The sequence below is a fragment of the Gorilla gorilla genome, chromosome 12 (assembly GCF_029281585.2).
Source record: "Gorilla gorilla gorilla isolate KB3781 chromosome 12, NHGRI_mGorGor1-v2.1_pri, whole genome shotgun sequence".
Lineage (NCBI taxonomy): Eukaryota > Metazoa > Chordata > Mammalia > Primates > Hominidae > Gorilla > Gorilla gorilla.
The window spans coordinates 119,243,139-119,258,957 of NC_073236.2; the positions used below are offsets into that span (position 1 = coordinate 119,243,139).

Below are 15,819 nucleotides of genomic sequence, written 5' to 3' on the forward strand. Positions count from 1 at the left end.
TGGGAGTCAGTGCTGTGGCTGCAGCCACATGGCCGGCACCTCTGCAACTCTTCCATAGCCACCTGGTCTTATGCCAGGCACGGGAGCTTCCTATGGACTCCTCTGTACAGGAATCACTGCTCCAGCTTTGATTACGCCCATCCTCTACCCCACCCCATGAGACGTGGCCTAAAATACAAACTGCTCCTGCCTCCCAGAGCGGTCCTTCCCACCCTTCCATGCCCTGCCAGTCTTCATGACCCCTGGCCTGGCCTGTGTCTACTGAATGACTTATCATTGCTGCGGGATTGTGTCTCTGCAGTCTGCTACTCCCTGCCTCCACCAACACCCCTTCTCTCAGGAGAGTCCTAGAAGATGACCTTCTGTCTTAGTCATCTCTGTGCTGTCAGGGCATATCAAATATGGCCTGCTACACAGGGTAGTCTATAAATTTTGTTATCTAAATTAATAAAAAGTTTCTACCATACCTAATAGGCAAGCTGTGAAAAAGTGCAATTCTCACATTGGGTCGGACTACCAGGAAATCACATCTCAGGGCTTCTTCATCTTAAAACTGACACATCAGTGGGAGTGCAGATATGGACACTTGCTCTTTTATCCCTTAAGTGTTTCCCCAGCAGAGCTGTGCACAACTGGGTCAGATAGATTCAAGGATGTCTGAATCTTTGCAGACTGTTTGTGTCTGGCACTGGGGGACTGCAAGGAAGCAAGGCCACTATCCCTTGTGTCCCATTCATCTTGTCTGATATGGCTGCAACTGTTACTTCCATTCTTCTACAATTAGAAAACCTCTGGAGTTTGGGTATTAGCAACTACCAAATATGTAGTTTATTATTTGCTGAGCACTAACCCCGCGCAGCACCCCGAGTGGGAATTACAGCAACAATACACATGACTGTGCTCTGGGATAATCAAGCATTTTCATTTTGTGTTGCATTCCTCAAACATTCTGGCAAAGGGGCCTGTGCTGACCTCCCCACATTGGGACAGATTTCCTTGCTGGGTAAGTCTATGGGAAAATTCCTCTTCCCTGGGATGAGAATGTGACCCTGTGACTGGGCGTCCATTACAGCCAGGGGGTGCGGTGCACCTGCAGGGTCTCCCTCCCTCACAGAGGGACTAGAATCCCGCCTCTGCAAATCCATCCAGCTCAGGCTCTGCAGAACATCTGGGCTTCCTCCTACTGGCCACTGTGAAGGGCCGCGCACCTGCATGTGATTAGGACTCGGCAGACACCCACAGCCTATAGGGCTGCATGCTGGTGGCACCTCACAGTGGACAAGTTTCTCCCCAGATCATTGTCCTTTCTGAGCAGATGAGTCACAGGGTTCCTAGGACACAAGAGCACATGCGTCCATGACCACGTTGGGCACCACCCTCAATGGAACAGCAGTTGGAGGCATCTTTGCCTTGGCCTGCTTGGAAATGAGCAGGCATCAGAGGCAGATCCAGGACCTGACAGGACCAGGGAAGGAGTGGAGAAGTCAATCTTAGCCGCCTTTACCATTAGTCATGGACGGGCCTTTTAGATTTGCTCTTATCAGTGTCTGGGAAATTGGATAAAATTGTAAATGCCACCCCCAACTTTCGTTTCTCCCTGTAACTACTCCTCTACTGAATGTGTACTCTAACCACAGAATGCTGTGGTACGTCAAATGGAGACTGAAAAATAAGAAAATGAAAAATGGACCAAAGATGCTTATAAACAAAGCATGACAAGACATTCCAGTTTTCGATGGCAGGGTCATAGAACCTACACATTGATTGTACCTGCCAAATGAGGTAGTTGAAAAGGGAACACAATTTCTCTTCCAAAGAAGAGACTCCTTTATTTATAATAGGAAATCGAGTAGTGAAAAGAAAGCAGGCTTTCTTGATCTTTCACCAGAGAGAGAAAGTCACATAACCAGAGGGACCTGCATTAACAAACTGGGATATTGAATTCACCATGAACATGGGCTGCCATCACTGACAAAAAGGTGGGTCACTCCAGCAGGCTCCATATCGCAAAAGAGGTAATCCTGGTAACAGTCACTAATAAGGCCAAGTCCCTGTCAACTTCCTACAATTCCTGCTCTGTCATTAGTCCTCTCCCAGAAATATTTAAGGAACACATGAAATAGATTTCTCCATCTGGGCAAAAGTCAGCTGTGAGAGCTGGGATAGCAACAGAACGCTGTGTGGTTGATCCTGTCCTGCTGCATCCTTCGTGGTGTCACCAAGCACAGGCTTTTGTACTTGTCTCGAAGAGTACTGGGCAAAAAAAAAAGCCTGTCGAATTTGCTGTAGGACCTTATTGGGTTCTGTGACGTATGTAATTGGCCTTGCAGAGGAAGCGGCTTCCATGGGACTTTATGCCTTGGGATTTCAGAGACTTACCTGTGCAGCCTCCAGGTGGGGAGGGCTCATGCTTTCTGGAGTGAGACAGGTCCTGCAGCAGTCTGAGATGTATAAACACAGAAAACCTGTCCACCCAAACTGCATTTGGAATGACAGTGCTCACTCTACACATTATCATGCTCATTTCCCAAAGAGAAAATGTTTTCCACTGCATTTTGGCCTCCTTTCCTGAATCCAAGCTTGATGTTTTTTACCTTGCTCTGCAGTGACTTCATGCCGTGTGAGGCTGTGTGCAGCAGCATCATATACAGTTTCATACCAGTCACCAAGACCCAGGGTGCAGCCCCCCATACCAGAGGCCCACAGCCTCACACCTGATCTGACAATACAGGGGAATGATCGCGGGGAATGATCGGCACAAAGGCAAGTGGAGTCAGGCCTGTTATGTCACTCTCACTATTAAAATGCAGTCAGTCCTAAGGCCTCAATAGCTGGTCGCTATTCTATTAATGAGGACTACAGTAACACAGAAAGGCTGAGTAACAAAAGCTGAAAATGTTTTCCTTTAGAGACCAGTCATGAGCGGTTTTATGAATAAAATATTTAATCAACTTATCTATACAAAATATTAAAATGGTTAATGAAGAGTATACAAGCATGTTCAACAAATATATACTGCTATATAATAGTTAAGAAAAATAGAGATTGCTGTTTTACATGTCATTTACATTTCACTATGTACAATCTATTTAAATTTGAGAATACATATACACATAGGTTTCTACCAGCCCTGGGAGGGCTCCCTGCTAGCTGGCCTGGGCATCGGCAACACTTCACAATGTCAGCTTGCATTGCCCAAATAAACACCCAGGCCAGGCAGCAAGGAGACAGCCCAGCCTGCAAGCCTCGGAGTTCTGCTGCGGCTACACCAGCAGGAAGACTGCTGATGAAGGAGATTTCAGTTTGCCTTAAATGAGTTTCTAATGTCCCCCCACACTCCAATCTCCTTACTCCCAAGCCAAGCTAAGAAAAAGTGGGTGTCACTGCAAAGCGAAAGGATTTCTATCCCCTCACCAAAATAATTCTTTTTGTCTTTAGCTGCTGAGGAAATGGCATGTTACTGAGCCTTGATGGCATTACTGGCACTTTGAGTTTTACCGTTTCCTTAAAATCACAGTACTGGAACCAGGTGAAATTTGCTTTCTAAGCTGCAGCCACTCGTTATGTGCAGAATTCTGCTGCCCACCCAAGTCCTGCTTAAACAGCAGCATTTTGTAAGCTGGTACGGGAGCTCTGCAACAACCTTCACAGAGAAAGGATCTGCTGCTTTATTTGTATACAAAAAGAAAAAGACAGTCCAAACTTTTCAGAATCCCTTATTGTCATCTGCTGAAAGGGCAAGTTGTAGTTAGCATGTTAATCCTTGTAAAAAATGCATTAACTTTTCATTTAGGGTGAAATGCTTCCAGCTAAAAGACCTAAAGTGACTCAATTATGATTCTTCGTCAAAGAAAACATAAAAGCTGTTTGCATTACAGTGTAAAGTGAAATACAAAGATAAAATTATTCTAAGGATGCTCATGTTTAATCCATGATTTATCCAAGGCAGAGAATGCCAGAGAATTCCTCTCTTGAGAGTCTCTGTTCCTGGCTTAGAACACTTGAGTATTTCCCCTCCAGAAAACATATTTTATCCTGAGCTTTCTTTCTCACTGAACTGCATCATCATTTTCTAAACAGAATGCTGAAGAGCTGACTTTGAGTCTGACAGGCCCTGACCCAGGAAATGAGCCCTGCTTGTGGGCAGCCCCTTCCTCAAGCCAGCCTACTCACCCCAAGCCCTGCTGCTGCTGCTGCCCCAGGCCAGGGGAGGATCCAAGACACATGTGCATTGTCTGGCCTTGGCAGCCCTCAGTCACTCAGAGATAAAAAGGTGCAGGCAAGGGGAGGCCCTCAACACACCTGGTCACTGCTTTTCAGATTCATTCACCAAAAAATCCAGGCATGGTCTGCCCATAGCCCATGAGCGGTCTCCCCAGGATGACCTGTGAGTACTAAAAAACAGAGAAAAGGTGTTTGCAGTTGCACCAGCTCACCAGCTTCGGTGCTGTCCCTTCCCATGTTGCAGCTCAGGAAATGTGCTCGAGGGAAGTTTAGCCCCGTTTGCTTCGGATTCATTCCTGTTTCCTTCTAATTCAGCAGGATGCCTGTTAACGAACCTTACTCGGAAGTCTCGCTTCGGTCAGCCATGGTTCTAGATTCTGGCAGCCAAAGGTCTGGGCAGGAGCTAGATGCAGAACTGGTTGTGGCTGTTGCCACTGCTGGTCAGATGGAGCAGGGCAGAGAAGACAGCCACTTGCCCACCTCCTGCCGGGACAAATCTCCAGCCCCCACTACGTAGCACTCCTGTTGGCCCACAACACAAAAGGTAATGAAACGGGAATGCAGATGCAAAGCAGCTGGCCGTGCCCTGGCCGCTCTGGACCACTCTGCCGAAAGTGGCCTGGGTGTGACAGAAGCTTCTTGTTTATCTAGACAGTTTATTTCAGCATCCCCTTACTGACATAGAAAAGAGATTAAAAGTTTCTGTAATACAGCTTCTATCAGGTGGCCGTCTCTGGAGTGAAGCATTTCTAAACTAGCAGAAGGAAGTTCATCTGACAAAAAAAGAGTGAAACTGTACTTCTTGTATCATCACACCAAGCTGTCCTGCCAACAAATTCACCTGACTGCACGGAAACACCTCTCTCCGGAAGTTGCTGTGACCGCTGCAGCCCCCTTGCCACTGTCAGGGAAATGTGTGAGAGAAACCAACCCTTTCTGTTGTCACAGACACATGCGCACCATGCACAGATGCTAGAAGAGGCCTGCAAGCTCTGCAGAGGCAGGAGGAAGTGGACCATCGCACGCTGCTCTGCTGCTCTAAGGGCATATTTTTGCTTTTTCAGCAACTGTGAGCATAACTTGAAACTCAGTCTGATTTTTCAGTGACTTCACACCCATTTTTCAATGACCACCCATCCTGGGTTGCTCTGCTGTAATTGGTCCTGCCGCCATGAAGCACCAGCCCAAACTTTGCCCAGCCAAAGGCCTGTCGCCAAGTTACAGGCCACAAGCCAAGCTCTGGTTAAGGTGGGTACCTGCAGGTCATGGGCAGACAGCACCCCGAATGATGATCAGAGCTCATGCGGCAACTTCTAGGCCCTCAGTCACCCCTCTGATTCACTAGGCCAACTTTCAGCCCTCTCCCTGCAGTCTGTGTCCACCAGGTGTCTCCTCAGGCTAGGACGGTGGCCCTCCTGAAAAAAACAGGCTTCTTTCACAACAGCCTCACTCAGTTACTATTTGTGACACACTAAGCTGTGCACACAGATTAAAGTCCAGAACAGCACAGAGGGAGGAAGACAGCTGTGCTGCAGCCTACATGGTCAGGAGGTTCCAGGTACAAGATGCCAAGCTGTCTGAAAACTTAGAAATAAACATCTTTTTGGGTCCTCCCTTCTGGTGATTCTTTATGTTAACTTCTCCAGACCATAAAAAGGAAGAGAGAGACAAGCTCTTCTGATGCTACCCCAGGGTCACTCCCCTGGGAAGCTGCAAGGGGACCTCAGAGCCAGACATGGGCATGGTGGTGAGGAGGGTGTGGGGACCCAAGGAGTCCATTCTGGGACAGTCCTGCCTGCCTCATCCAGGGCTTCTGGGACAGTCCCCAGGCCCCTGTTTGGGTGACCAACCAGGCACAGCCTTGCCTTTACCCTTCTGCCTGCAGAGGCCCCAGCAGCAGGTAGAGCCCTTCCCAGCACTAGGTCTCTCAGACAGTCTCAGCTTGAGTGTGGCTCTGCTCACCCCACTGAGCACAGGAGGAACTGCAGCTGGATGGGCAGTGCCCTCAGCCAGCTCCTGGCTCTGGGTAGCTGAACCCCACCCTCAAGGTGCGGGCCGTCCCCACACCTACCTCAGCCCAGGGGAATTCAAAGCACATCCATAAGGCACCTATTAAGGATAGGAGTAAAATGGACACATGCACATGCACAGGCAAGAGCTGTGAAACCGGTAAGATGAGGCTCTGGGACTAGGATTGGGAGAGGACCTTCTCCAGGAGCCATCACATTTGCTCTGCCTTTAAGCTATCTGAGTGGGTTTTGGGGCAAAGTAAAATCCTAGAACCTTGGAACTGGAAAGGGCATCATTTTACAGGGCAGAAGATGAAGCTCCAGCAGGGAGGTGACTGCCCATAACTTGCCTCAGACGTCTCTCAGGAGACGCCTTGTGGTGCCCTGGCCCCTGAGCGGCCTCCCCTGGCGGGTGCAGTCCATGCTGTGGGAGCAGCTGCCTCTGGGCACTCGGAAGCCCACAGTGGGCTCTGACTCTGGTGCAGCTCAAATATACCATCCACCAGAGGGATCTAGTTACTTTCCACTTGCCCAAAGTTTGGCTGCTGGGTTCATTCGGCAGCTTCCTCTTTTCCCTTCCCAATCCAGACACTTTCTGAGGGGTAAGCACAGGCCCAAACTCCCTCTGCTAGACTGTGCTTTCAGAGCCTCGCTCCCTCCAGCTCACTGCATGATCTGACTCAGACCTCTTGGCCTATGGCCCACTGAGGGCCAGTGGGAGGCATGTCTCACTGAGATGACAGGTTCTCATGAGAATCAGCGAGGCCCAGTGATTCTGTGCACCCAGAGGCAGCCTCAGGACACCCTCTTCCTGCCACTGGATTTCCTGGAGACCAGATTCAAGCACAGGAAGAGTCTGACCTTATCTGTGCACAAGCTGCTCTTGGAAAGAACGTAATTTTTCTCCCTGCTCTAAGAAGAAAATCAGCCCACAAATCCTAGTTGTTTTCTGCTGTGAGTTTAAATGAAATTGCCAACAGCATATACAATGTGTAGGGATTGAATTACACTCCCTCCTGTTCCATCCACGGGATTATCGGTACTCTCTTCAGTACCCATGGTGAGGCGCCCACTCCTGCTGACACCATGAGAGCTGCCAGGGAGAAGTGACTGTCCTGGGCTTCGTGGAGTCTGGATTCTTCTATCACACAATCCATACCTCATATCGTTGCCAGGAGGGTATGGTGAAGGGGAGCATGGATACAATGACTGAGCACAGCTCAAGCCTGGCTTCCCCAAGCTAACACAGCAAAGCCTGCCACCTTCTCTGGAAGACCCAGTGCGGCTGTTTGGAAAGTCAGAATTCAACAAGGCAAGTGTGTTTGGGAATCAGTGGAAATGCCCGCCTGCCAGTGTGGGTGATCCTCCTTAATACGAAAGCCCTGGTTTCAAGCAGCAGTGACTAGGCTATCATTGTGTTTGACAGACCCAGCACCAGCCCCCCTTGGGCCCCAGCTGGCCTGTCCTGAGCTCCCTAAGTAGGGATGCCAAATCCTACTCGCTAGCAGGAAATCCTGGTTCAAATGATGTCAATTAGTAGTGCACAATTCTCCCTACAAAATGGAAAATTCTGTTTACTTTAGGAGGGAGACTTTGGTGACCTCAGGTTGGGGTTGAGGGGACAGCCTTTCCTTACAGTCTTGACATGCTTTCTCCCTGCCTGTCAGTTCTCCCATCCATGGTGACTGGAGATTCCAGCTGGGGGTTGCAACAGAGAAGCTGGGTTCATGCCAGTCACCCAGGCCTGTCCCCCGCTACCTAGAAGACAGAGAGCTCAGGGTGCTACTACCAACTGTGCTGGCGGAACGCTTTTCTCCACATCTTGGCAATGCTAGTTAAACCACATCTTAGCAGCAAAAAGCCGTCTGCCCCACATGTGTTGGCCCTTTGTTGTAATTTTTACAAGTGAAATGGATCCTCTGCATTCACCTAGTGAATGGACTGAGATGCCAGAGGGCTGGGCAGAGTGGCCCCTGGGGGCTTCACCTGCTCCAGAGGAAATCTTGGAAGCATTCCTTTTATCCAGTAAACAAAGAGCACACTGAGGGTATGGGGCCATGGAAGGAACAGTCACTGTCCAAGGACAACACCCCTCCCGCCGGGTGCCACCTGAACTCAAGATGCAGGAAGGTACCTACTTCCCACGCCACTCACAACACATCTCCTTAGAAGGAGGTCATCAGAAGGAAAGAGGGGAAATTGACAGTTTTTTTCCCTACTATAAAAAGGCCAGGCTAAATCAAGACATTTCTGCCCAAAAAATTGTTTTTACTAGTCACTAAAAAAGTATCAAAATGTTTGCTTTTATCCAAAGATATTAAATACTCCAGACTTTCTTCAAAATAACATTTAACTGCACTTTGTCATTAACTTCCTTTCTAAACCTTTTAATACTAAAACTTTCAACACTTTAGTGCTTTTTTTAATATATAATTCTTCATTATGACAAGCTTCATTTAAAAAACGAGAGTGAGGCATCTCTGGCAAAATCCACAAATTTAGGGACCATCTTTGCCCAGTCACTAAAATAAGATGGAATTGTACCAGAGCAGCCACTTTTGGATATTTTTAAAATTTTTAACCTGAAGAGACTGTTCATGTTCTGGTTATTTAGAGCTACTCATACAGCCACAGAATATAAATTCACATAATAGGAGGGGGGGGATCTTAATTTTAAGAGTAATTTACACGTGTATTTTTTTTCTTTTGGGAGAATTTTACAGGATGAAAACCGATTCAGGTAGGGCCCCTAAGTAAATTAGCTGTATCTAAATCGTAAGTCTGTCTTCTCTCTCTCAAGAGTGTAATCACTGAGAATCAAAATGTGTATGAATTGTCCTGCATCCAACACAGGGTGGAATTAATGCTCCCCAGGACTCTGAAGGGGAAAGTCCTGCACAACATCACACAGATGCACCGAGAGGGCTGCGGGGCTTTTCTAAGAAGCCCTCACCCGGGACAGCTGGAGTCCAACTAGTTTCCCTCTCCCAGCCTATTGACAAAAAGCCGCAAAGGATTCCCAGGCATAAACAAATCAAATCAAACAGTGAAGTCTGAATGTTCGAACTCACTTTTACATGCCTAGAAAATCCTCCCATCAATAAGACCCTTTGGGGCAAAACATGGGAACTGGGGGATATTGCACCTCTGCTCCCCCACACCAAGGCCCTGCCCTTCCAAGGGCACAGCAGCCAAGCCAGGGAGCCGATGAGGGGAAGGGGCAGACCTTCCCCCTGCTCTAAAGGTCTGGGTTGTGAGTTGAAGTCTGACAAAAGCATTTTTGAGTGGCTCCACTTCCCGTTAGTATCACACTGCCAAAAACTACAGCAACAACACAGCAGGTAAAAAGCGGAGGCCGACTTACTTGATAACTAGCACAAGCCCGAGTCGGCCCCCGGGAGCTTCCGCCTACCTGGCCGGCAAGCCGGAGTCCTCGGCTGGAGTGGACCCCAGGACACCTCCTTGCCTTTCAAGCCCTGAGAGCCTCTTCCCTGGCTTCTTAGGAAAACCTCCTGGCAGGTCTCTAGGAAAAGCTCCCCTCCCCCAGCCCCACCTTTCCCATTCCGGGCCATTGCACTAACTTCCTCCTGAGCCACCCAAGGCATGGCTCCCACCACCCCCTGACCAACTGGGGAGCTTCCGAACTTGGCAGATCCTATCCCACCCCAATATCCTGTTAGATCAGACTCAGCCGTTTAAAAGAAAAATATCCTTTCCACTTTCCATAACATTTCCTATTGGAATTGATTAAAAAAAAAAAAAAAAGGCGGGAGGGGGCGGGGGGCGGTACCGACCTTTGCAGAAATCTGGGAAGCTCCACAACACCTACTTTCAGACAAAACTTCCCTTTCAAAAATGAAGCAAGGGCACGTTAAATTTTAAAAGTTAAAAAAGAAAGATGCTTTTTGCAGCAGTTGCAGAGTAAACGGCCCCATGCAACACAAACCCTCGGGAAGGGCATTACAGCCTTACAGTGGGTCACGGAGTGCACCACGCGGCGCTCAGCCCCCCAGGGAAGCGATGCCCCACATCGGGCCAGAAACAAAAAGGGGTGAGATAAAGCATGCTCGAGTACCCCTTTGGTTCTCCCATTCTGGAGCTTCCAATTTCCTAACCCGTTGCTACCTGATTTTCGTGCCTCTAACTGCAACATCAGCACAAACACCTTCCTCTCCCCAAATGGGGGCAGTGGGCGCCATGGTTATCTGTTTGCAAAATACACAGGGCTTTGACATTCGGTACCGGCAGGTCATCTCTTCCCAAGGCTTTCGCATGCTGTCCCCGGTAAATGTGTGCGTGACTGCACGACTGTGTGTGAGTGTGAACGTGTGCTCTCCCTCCTCCGAGAGGGCGCTGGGTCACATCGGACATGCACCCACGCTCGGTGACAGGCTGGCCCGCTGCTGCTCATCAGCTGGGGATCCTCGGCCGCGTGGCTGCCCCCTCCCTGGCCCGCGCGCTACCTGCAGCCGCAGGCCTCCACCACCATGTCCTCGTATTGCTTGTAGACAACGTTGTTGGCGGCGTCGATGTAGAGGATGCTGATGGGGCTGAGGCGCGCGGGCACACAGCAGGAGGCCGGCGCCGCGTCTGGCGCCATGGAGTTGAGCAGCGTCTGAATGATGGCATGGTTGGTGGGCTCGAGGTGCGAACGCAAAGGGAAGTCGCAAAGGCCCTCGCAGTGGTACGCCTCGTAGTCCAGCGGCGCGATGATCCAGTCGTCCCAGCCGAGCTCCTTGAAGTCCACGTGCAGCGGCTTGCGGCTGCAGCGGCTCCGGCCCCTGCGCCCGTGGCCCCGGCCCGCGCCCCCGCCGCTGCCCTGCGCTGTCCGCGTCCCGGCCAAGGCCGTCCTCCTCCGTCTGCGGCCGCCAATGACTGCCCTTGGCGACCCGGTGCCGGTTCCTGGGTCGGGCAGCGGCTCTGAGGCCACAGCGGCCCCGAGTGCGCGGGCCTGGGCGCGAATCTCTCGGAATAAGCTCTCTTTCCTCTGCGTGCGGGAGGAGACGACTAGCAGCGAGCGCTCCTCTGCCGCAGAGCCCCCTCCGCCCGGCCAGCCGAAGCCCAGCCGCCGCAGTGCCAACGGGCTCGGCACCGGGCCTGCCACTGCGCGCAGCAAGAGGCAGAACGCGCGGGGGGGGCGCGGTTCACGACGGTGGCGCCTCATGGCGTCCGCCACGTCGAACGCCTCCCAGCGCTGACCGACTAGGGGCTCAGCTGCCCGCGAGTACAGCAGGCGTGGCGCTCGGGCGGCGCCCGGGCACGTGGACAGCAGCAGCAACGGCGGAGAAGTCCAGCTGCCTGGGCCCGACTCTGGAGATCCCCGGCGCAGCACGCGCAGCTCGGCACCCACCACCTCGTCTGCGTCGTTAAGGCTGGACACGTCGAACAGGAAGCTCTGGCCTGTTTCGGCTGCCGATTCGTCTGCGGGGGACCGGCAGGGACAGAGAGAAAGAGCTGAGTAAGAGCAAATCCTGCACACTGTCAGCGCGGGGCCTCCTAACAGCAAATGGCCCAGCTGTCCTCGATGTGGGAGCCAGGCCTGTTGGAGCCAGCGCCCGACTCCGCGTCTCTGCCCCAGCCTGAACGCTGTCAGCCTGGCCCAGAGCAGCGGACGTCTTCGCCCGGGCTATCCGAACCGAGCTTTGGTTTAGCAAGCCAAAAGTCCCATCAGGCCAACAACCCATGGTCACTGCATATCCCTGAGCCGCGGGACCAGGAGCGCACCCCTACACCCAAGACCAGGACTGCAGGCTGCTATAGTTCCGCGGCCTGACCCAGAGCCGCGAGCCAGAATCCGAGATCAGAGTCCGGGGCTGGGGTGAAAAGAAGTCGTGCACCCCCTCCTGAGGTCCTGGGCCTTAAGGAGACTTATCGTTATTGCCCTGCTGATCCCCCAAGAGAGCCGAAAGTCCTGGCTGTGCGAAAACGGAAAATTCTGGTCTCCTGAAAACTCTTCTGTACCTCTGTTCCCCCAACCCAGCCTGGACATCCCCGCTGGCCACGGTCTCCCATGCAGGCTGGGGCTCGGCGATTCGTCCAGGAGAATTCGTCTGCACGGCCGCAGAGACCCTCTAGTCCAACTTCGCTCTGTCGAAGGGGAACTGAGGCCCAGGTAGGGGCCAGGCTCGCCCAAGGTCTCAGGTCTTGCAACAATGGGCGCTGCTGCTCGCGATCGCAACCCCAAATGCACCTCCTCCCGGTGCTTCCGCGGCCTCCGAAGGAGGGGGAAAGGCAGTAAAGGAACACAAGGAACCTCCCGGAGGGGTGCGGGGCATCCCGGAATGACCTTTGCTGCAGTGAGGGCAGCGTCCCAAACGAGGTCTCGCTTCCAGGAGCCGCCCGTCTGTCCCTTCGCGGGCTCATTCTTCCCTCTGTAGTGATTTCTCTCGGGCTTAGGGGTTTTATTTCCAGTGTGGACACTCTTTTTTTTTTTTTTTTTTCCTTTTTGGGCTCAGAAAAAAAAAAGTTTAAAATTCCACCATGCAGCAGATAAGGAGCTCCCTTTGAAGGGGGTCATATGGTTTCGTTTTGCCCCTAAACTCGGAGAGACTATGCAGACTCCCCCCACCACTGGGGATTTTCTCACCAGCCACGAACGTCAGGCCCTCATGCCTGAGGTCCCGGTTCTATCCCTATCAATGGCTTCTGGGGACCTCAAGCAGCCCTGTTCCAGGTTGAGACTCAGGGTGGAGAGGGAGGCCGGAGAGGCACACTGGGGCTGCACGAGGAGCACTTTCTCTGAGATTCCCTGCAGATCCTCTGCCTCTCCCTGCTCACCAGCCCTGCCACTCTGTTTCCCCCAAGAGGGAGGAGGGAGAGGAGGCCTCTCAGGCTCAGCCAGCCAAGCTGAGCTCCCCAGAAAGGATTTATCTCCTGTCTGAGACCATGGTAGAACTAGCTCAACCTTAAGAAGACTCTGGTGCCTGTGCCCACTTAGAGCCCAGCACACCCCCCTTCTCCTGCAGCCGGGGAGCCTACAGGGCACCCTTCAGTCCCTGTCCCTGTGCACCAGAACTAGGGCTTCCTATAAGTATCCCAGCATCCAGCCCAGGGGCCATGTCAGGCCGTCAGAGAAGGCTTGATAGTTCTAACCGAACCATAGGGCCATTTGGGGATTGGGTACCAAGATTTCCAGGTACCAAAAATAAGGCAGTCTGTGCTAGGCACTGAGCATGTGCTGGCGGGGATGGATGACCTGGTCACTGCAAGGCCTCTGCCTGCCTTCCCAGGCTAGGACCTGAGGTATGCTGACTGTCAGTGGCTCCCAAGCAGGGCTGCCTCAGCCCCACCCGCTCACTTCCCAGCCCTATTCGCCTTTCTTTCCCTCCTGCCCTCCATGCTGGGTCTCTGGCTGGATAGAATTAAGGCCGAAATTACTTGCATTTCCGCCTGAAATTAGGTAAATTTTCTCTATCTGTCTGCTTTAATGATTTCAATGGAGATTAATAAAATCCAGATGACATACAGCAGCCACACCACAGCCTCACCTACATCTTACCTTTGGAAGGCCCAGGGCAGAACAAGGTGGGGTGCTTGGTCTAAGAGAGGCCTGCATTCCTGCAGGGTCCCCAGCAGGCCTCTCCTCCCCACACCACCAGGATCCTTGACCTCTGGCTCTCCCAGGGGCCCAGCACCAGACACAGGCACCCATAGCTGCACACGTCACACACACACAAACCACCACTACCCAGACCAACCTGCTGAGCAGGGCACTCCTCATACCTGGTGATGCCACCAGCCTCTCCAGGGCCATTTACTTTAGTCTGATACCTGCCTCTGCCCTAGTTTTCCCTGGGCTTCCCCCAATTTGTGTGGCCCCCAGGAGACTGGGAGCTGCAGAAATTGCTGCAAGGAAGGAGCCATCACCCTCACCACCGTGCAGTCCCTCTCGCTGTGACTCCCGGGAACACAGCTCTCGCCCTCCTTTCTTCTCTGAGGGCTCCGAAGCCACTCCAGACCATTCCCCAAGAAGTGAATCTTGGCCTCCGCCTGCCTCCTCGAGGGGACCAGCCGGCCTGCAAGGCCAGGGAGACCTGGGAGAGGGACCAGTCAGCCCTCTGTGACTGGGCCCCGGGAGCTGCCGCGACTCTCGCCACAGTCCAGGTGCAGCGGGCTGGAGAGTGTTGGCCTAGGCGAAGTTTCTTTCTATCATCTGAGGGTGGGCCGCATGGGGCCGCGGCTCCAAATGTAACGGAGCTGCGGCACGGCTCCGGGGCTGGTCTCAGCCCAGGACCTGACGGGATGGGCGGGCACAGAAGAGGCGTAAGTACCTTGGGTCGCCTGGTCTGTGAAGCCGGTGATAGTGTCCGCGCGACCATGGCCCGAGGCGGAGACAGCGGCTGCCCCGGCCGGAGCCCTCCCGGCCAGGCTCCGGTAAAGCGACATCATGAAGTGGTGCGGCACCACCGAGCCGTTCCTGAAGCCGGAGACCGCGGCGCGGCGCGCGGCGCGGGCCCGGGGAACCGCGGCGGCCGGGACAGCCGCGGCGCCCGCAGCCTGGGCAAGAGTCCGCCCGCCGCCGCCGCCGCCTCCTGGGCTCCGGACCGGCCCAGCCCCCGCCGCTCGCAGCACAGCGGCCGCTTCCAGCCCGTCGCGGGGGCGGCAGGCGCTCAGCAGCCAAAGGCACAGCGCGGCGGCGGCGCTCAGGTCCATGGGCTCCGTGGGCCGGGCGGGCGGGCGGCGCGGGCTCCGTGGCTCCGGGAAGTCCCCCGGCGCCTTTTGAACATAGTGTTTAATAATGGGGGAAGTGTGCGCGGCCAGCCGCGGCCCCCCCTCCTGGCCCACCCCACCCCCGCCCAACGCCCCGAGCAGCGCCCCCTGCTGAAAGCTCCGGCGGCCGCTATGCGCCCCCCACCCCGGCCTAGAGTGGAGACCAGGGCCGGAGCCTCCTCCTCCCACCGCAGCGCTACGCCCCCACCCTCGCCAAGCGAGTGCCACTGGCCCCAGCCTCCCGACACGCCCGGGTGCCCCGCCTCCCCTCCCCGCGGCAGTGCGACACCCCCTCCATCCGCCCAAGACCAACGCGCCCTCCGTGGTTCCAGGCTCGGGGCACCGCGCGCACCCGCCCAGCTTCCTCCCCACTCCCCCGCAGAGAAACACCCGCCCCCTCCCTGCCCTGGTTCCCAATGCCGGGAACGGGGCGGCAGAGTTGGGGTCGCGGAAGGGCTCGCCCTCCAGACCGCTTCGCGCCGCGGCCGGGTGGCCGCGCAGAGAGAGGCCACAGGATGCTCCCGGCGGCCTCAAAGTCGCGTTCCGGATCGCGGGTCGGCGGTTCCCCACTCAGCCACAGACCCCAAAGGATTGCAGCGGGCGGCCAGAGCAGGGGAGGGGGCCGGTAGGGGAGGAAGGGAGGGCGAGGAGCTGAAAGGGCAGGCCTGTAAGAGACCTTTGGACGCGGACCGCCCGTCGTAAAAGCAAGGTTTGGGCGCGGAAGTTGCGCTTCAGCGGGAGCCAAGCTCTAGAAAGAGCTCGGAATGAGGACGGCAGCCCCGGGTGATGGGGGATCTCGCGCGGGAGTGCGCTAAGAGTTTGGCTGTGCGTCCAACTGGCGACCTTCCACCCGCCTTCGGGGCGAGGGCAGCGGCTA

At 54.0% G+C, this 15,819-nt stretch overlaps 1 protein-coding gene across 1 annotated transcript; it reads right to left on the reverse strand.

Annotated features, from left to right (window-relative positions):
• Positions 1–1,081: 1,081 nt before the first annotated feature.
• Positions 1,082–14,885, reverse strand: GDF7 (growth differentiation factor 7). Its single transcript, XM_004028901.5, has 2 exons — positions 14,504–14,885; positions 1,082–11,654 (listed from the first exon to the last, which is right to left on the reverse strand). The coding sequence occupies exons 1-2, from the start codon at positions 14,883–14,885 to the stop codon at positions 10,693–10,695; spliced, it is 1,344 nt and encodes a 447-aa protein (XP_004028950.1). The 3' UTR covers positions 1,082–10,692.
• Between the last annotated feature and the right edge of the window lie 934 nt (positions 14,886–15,819).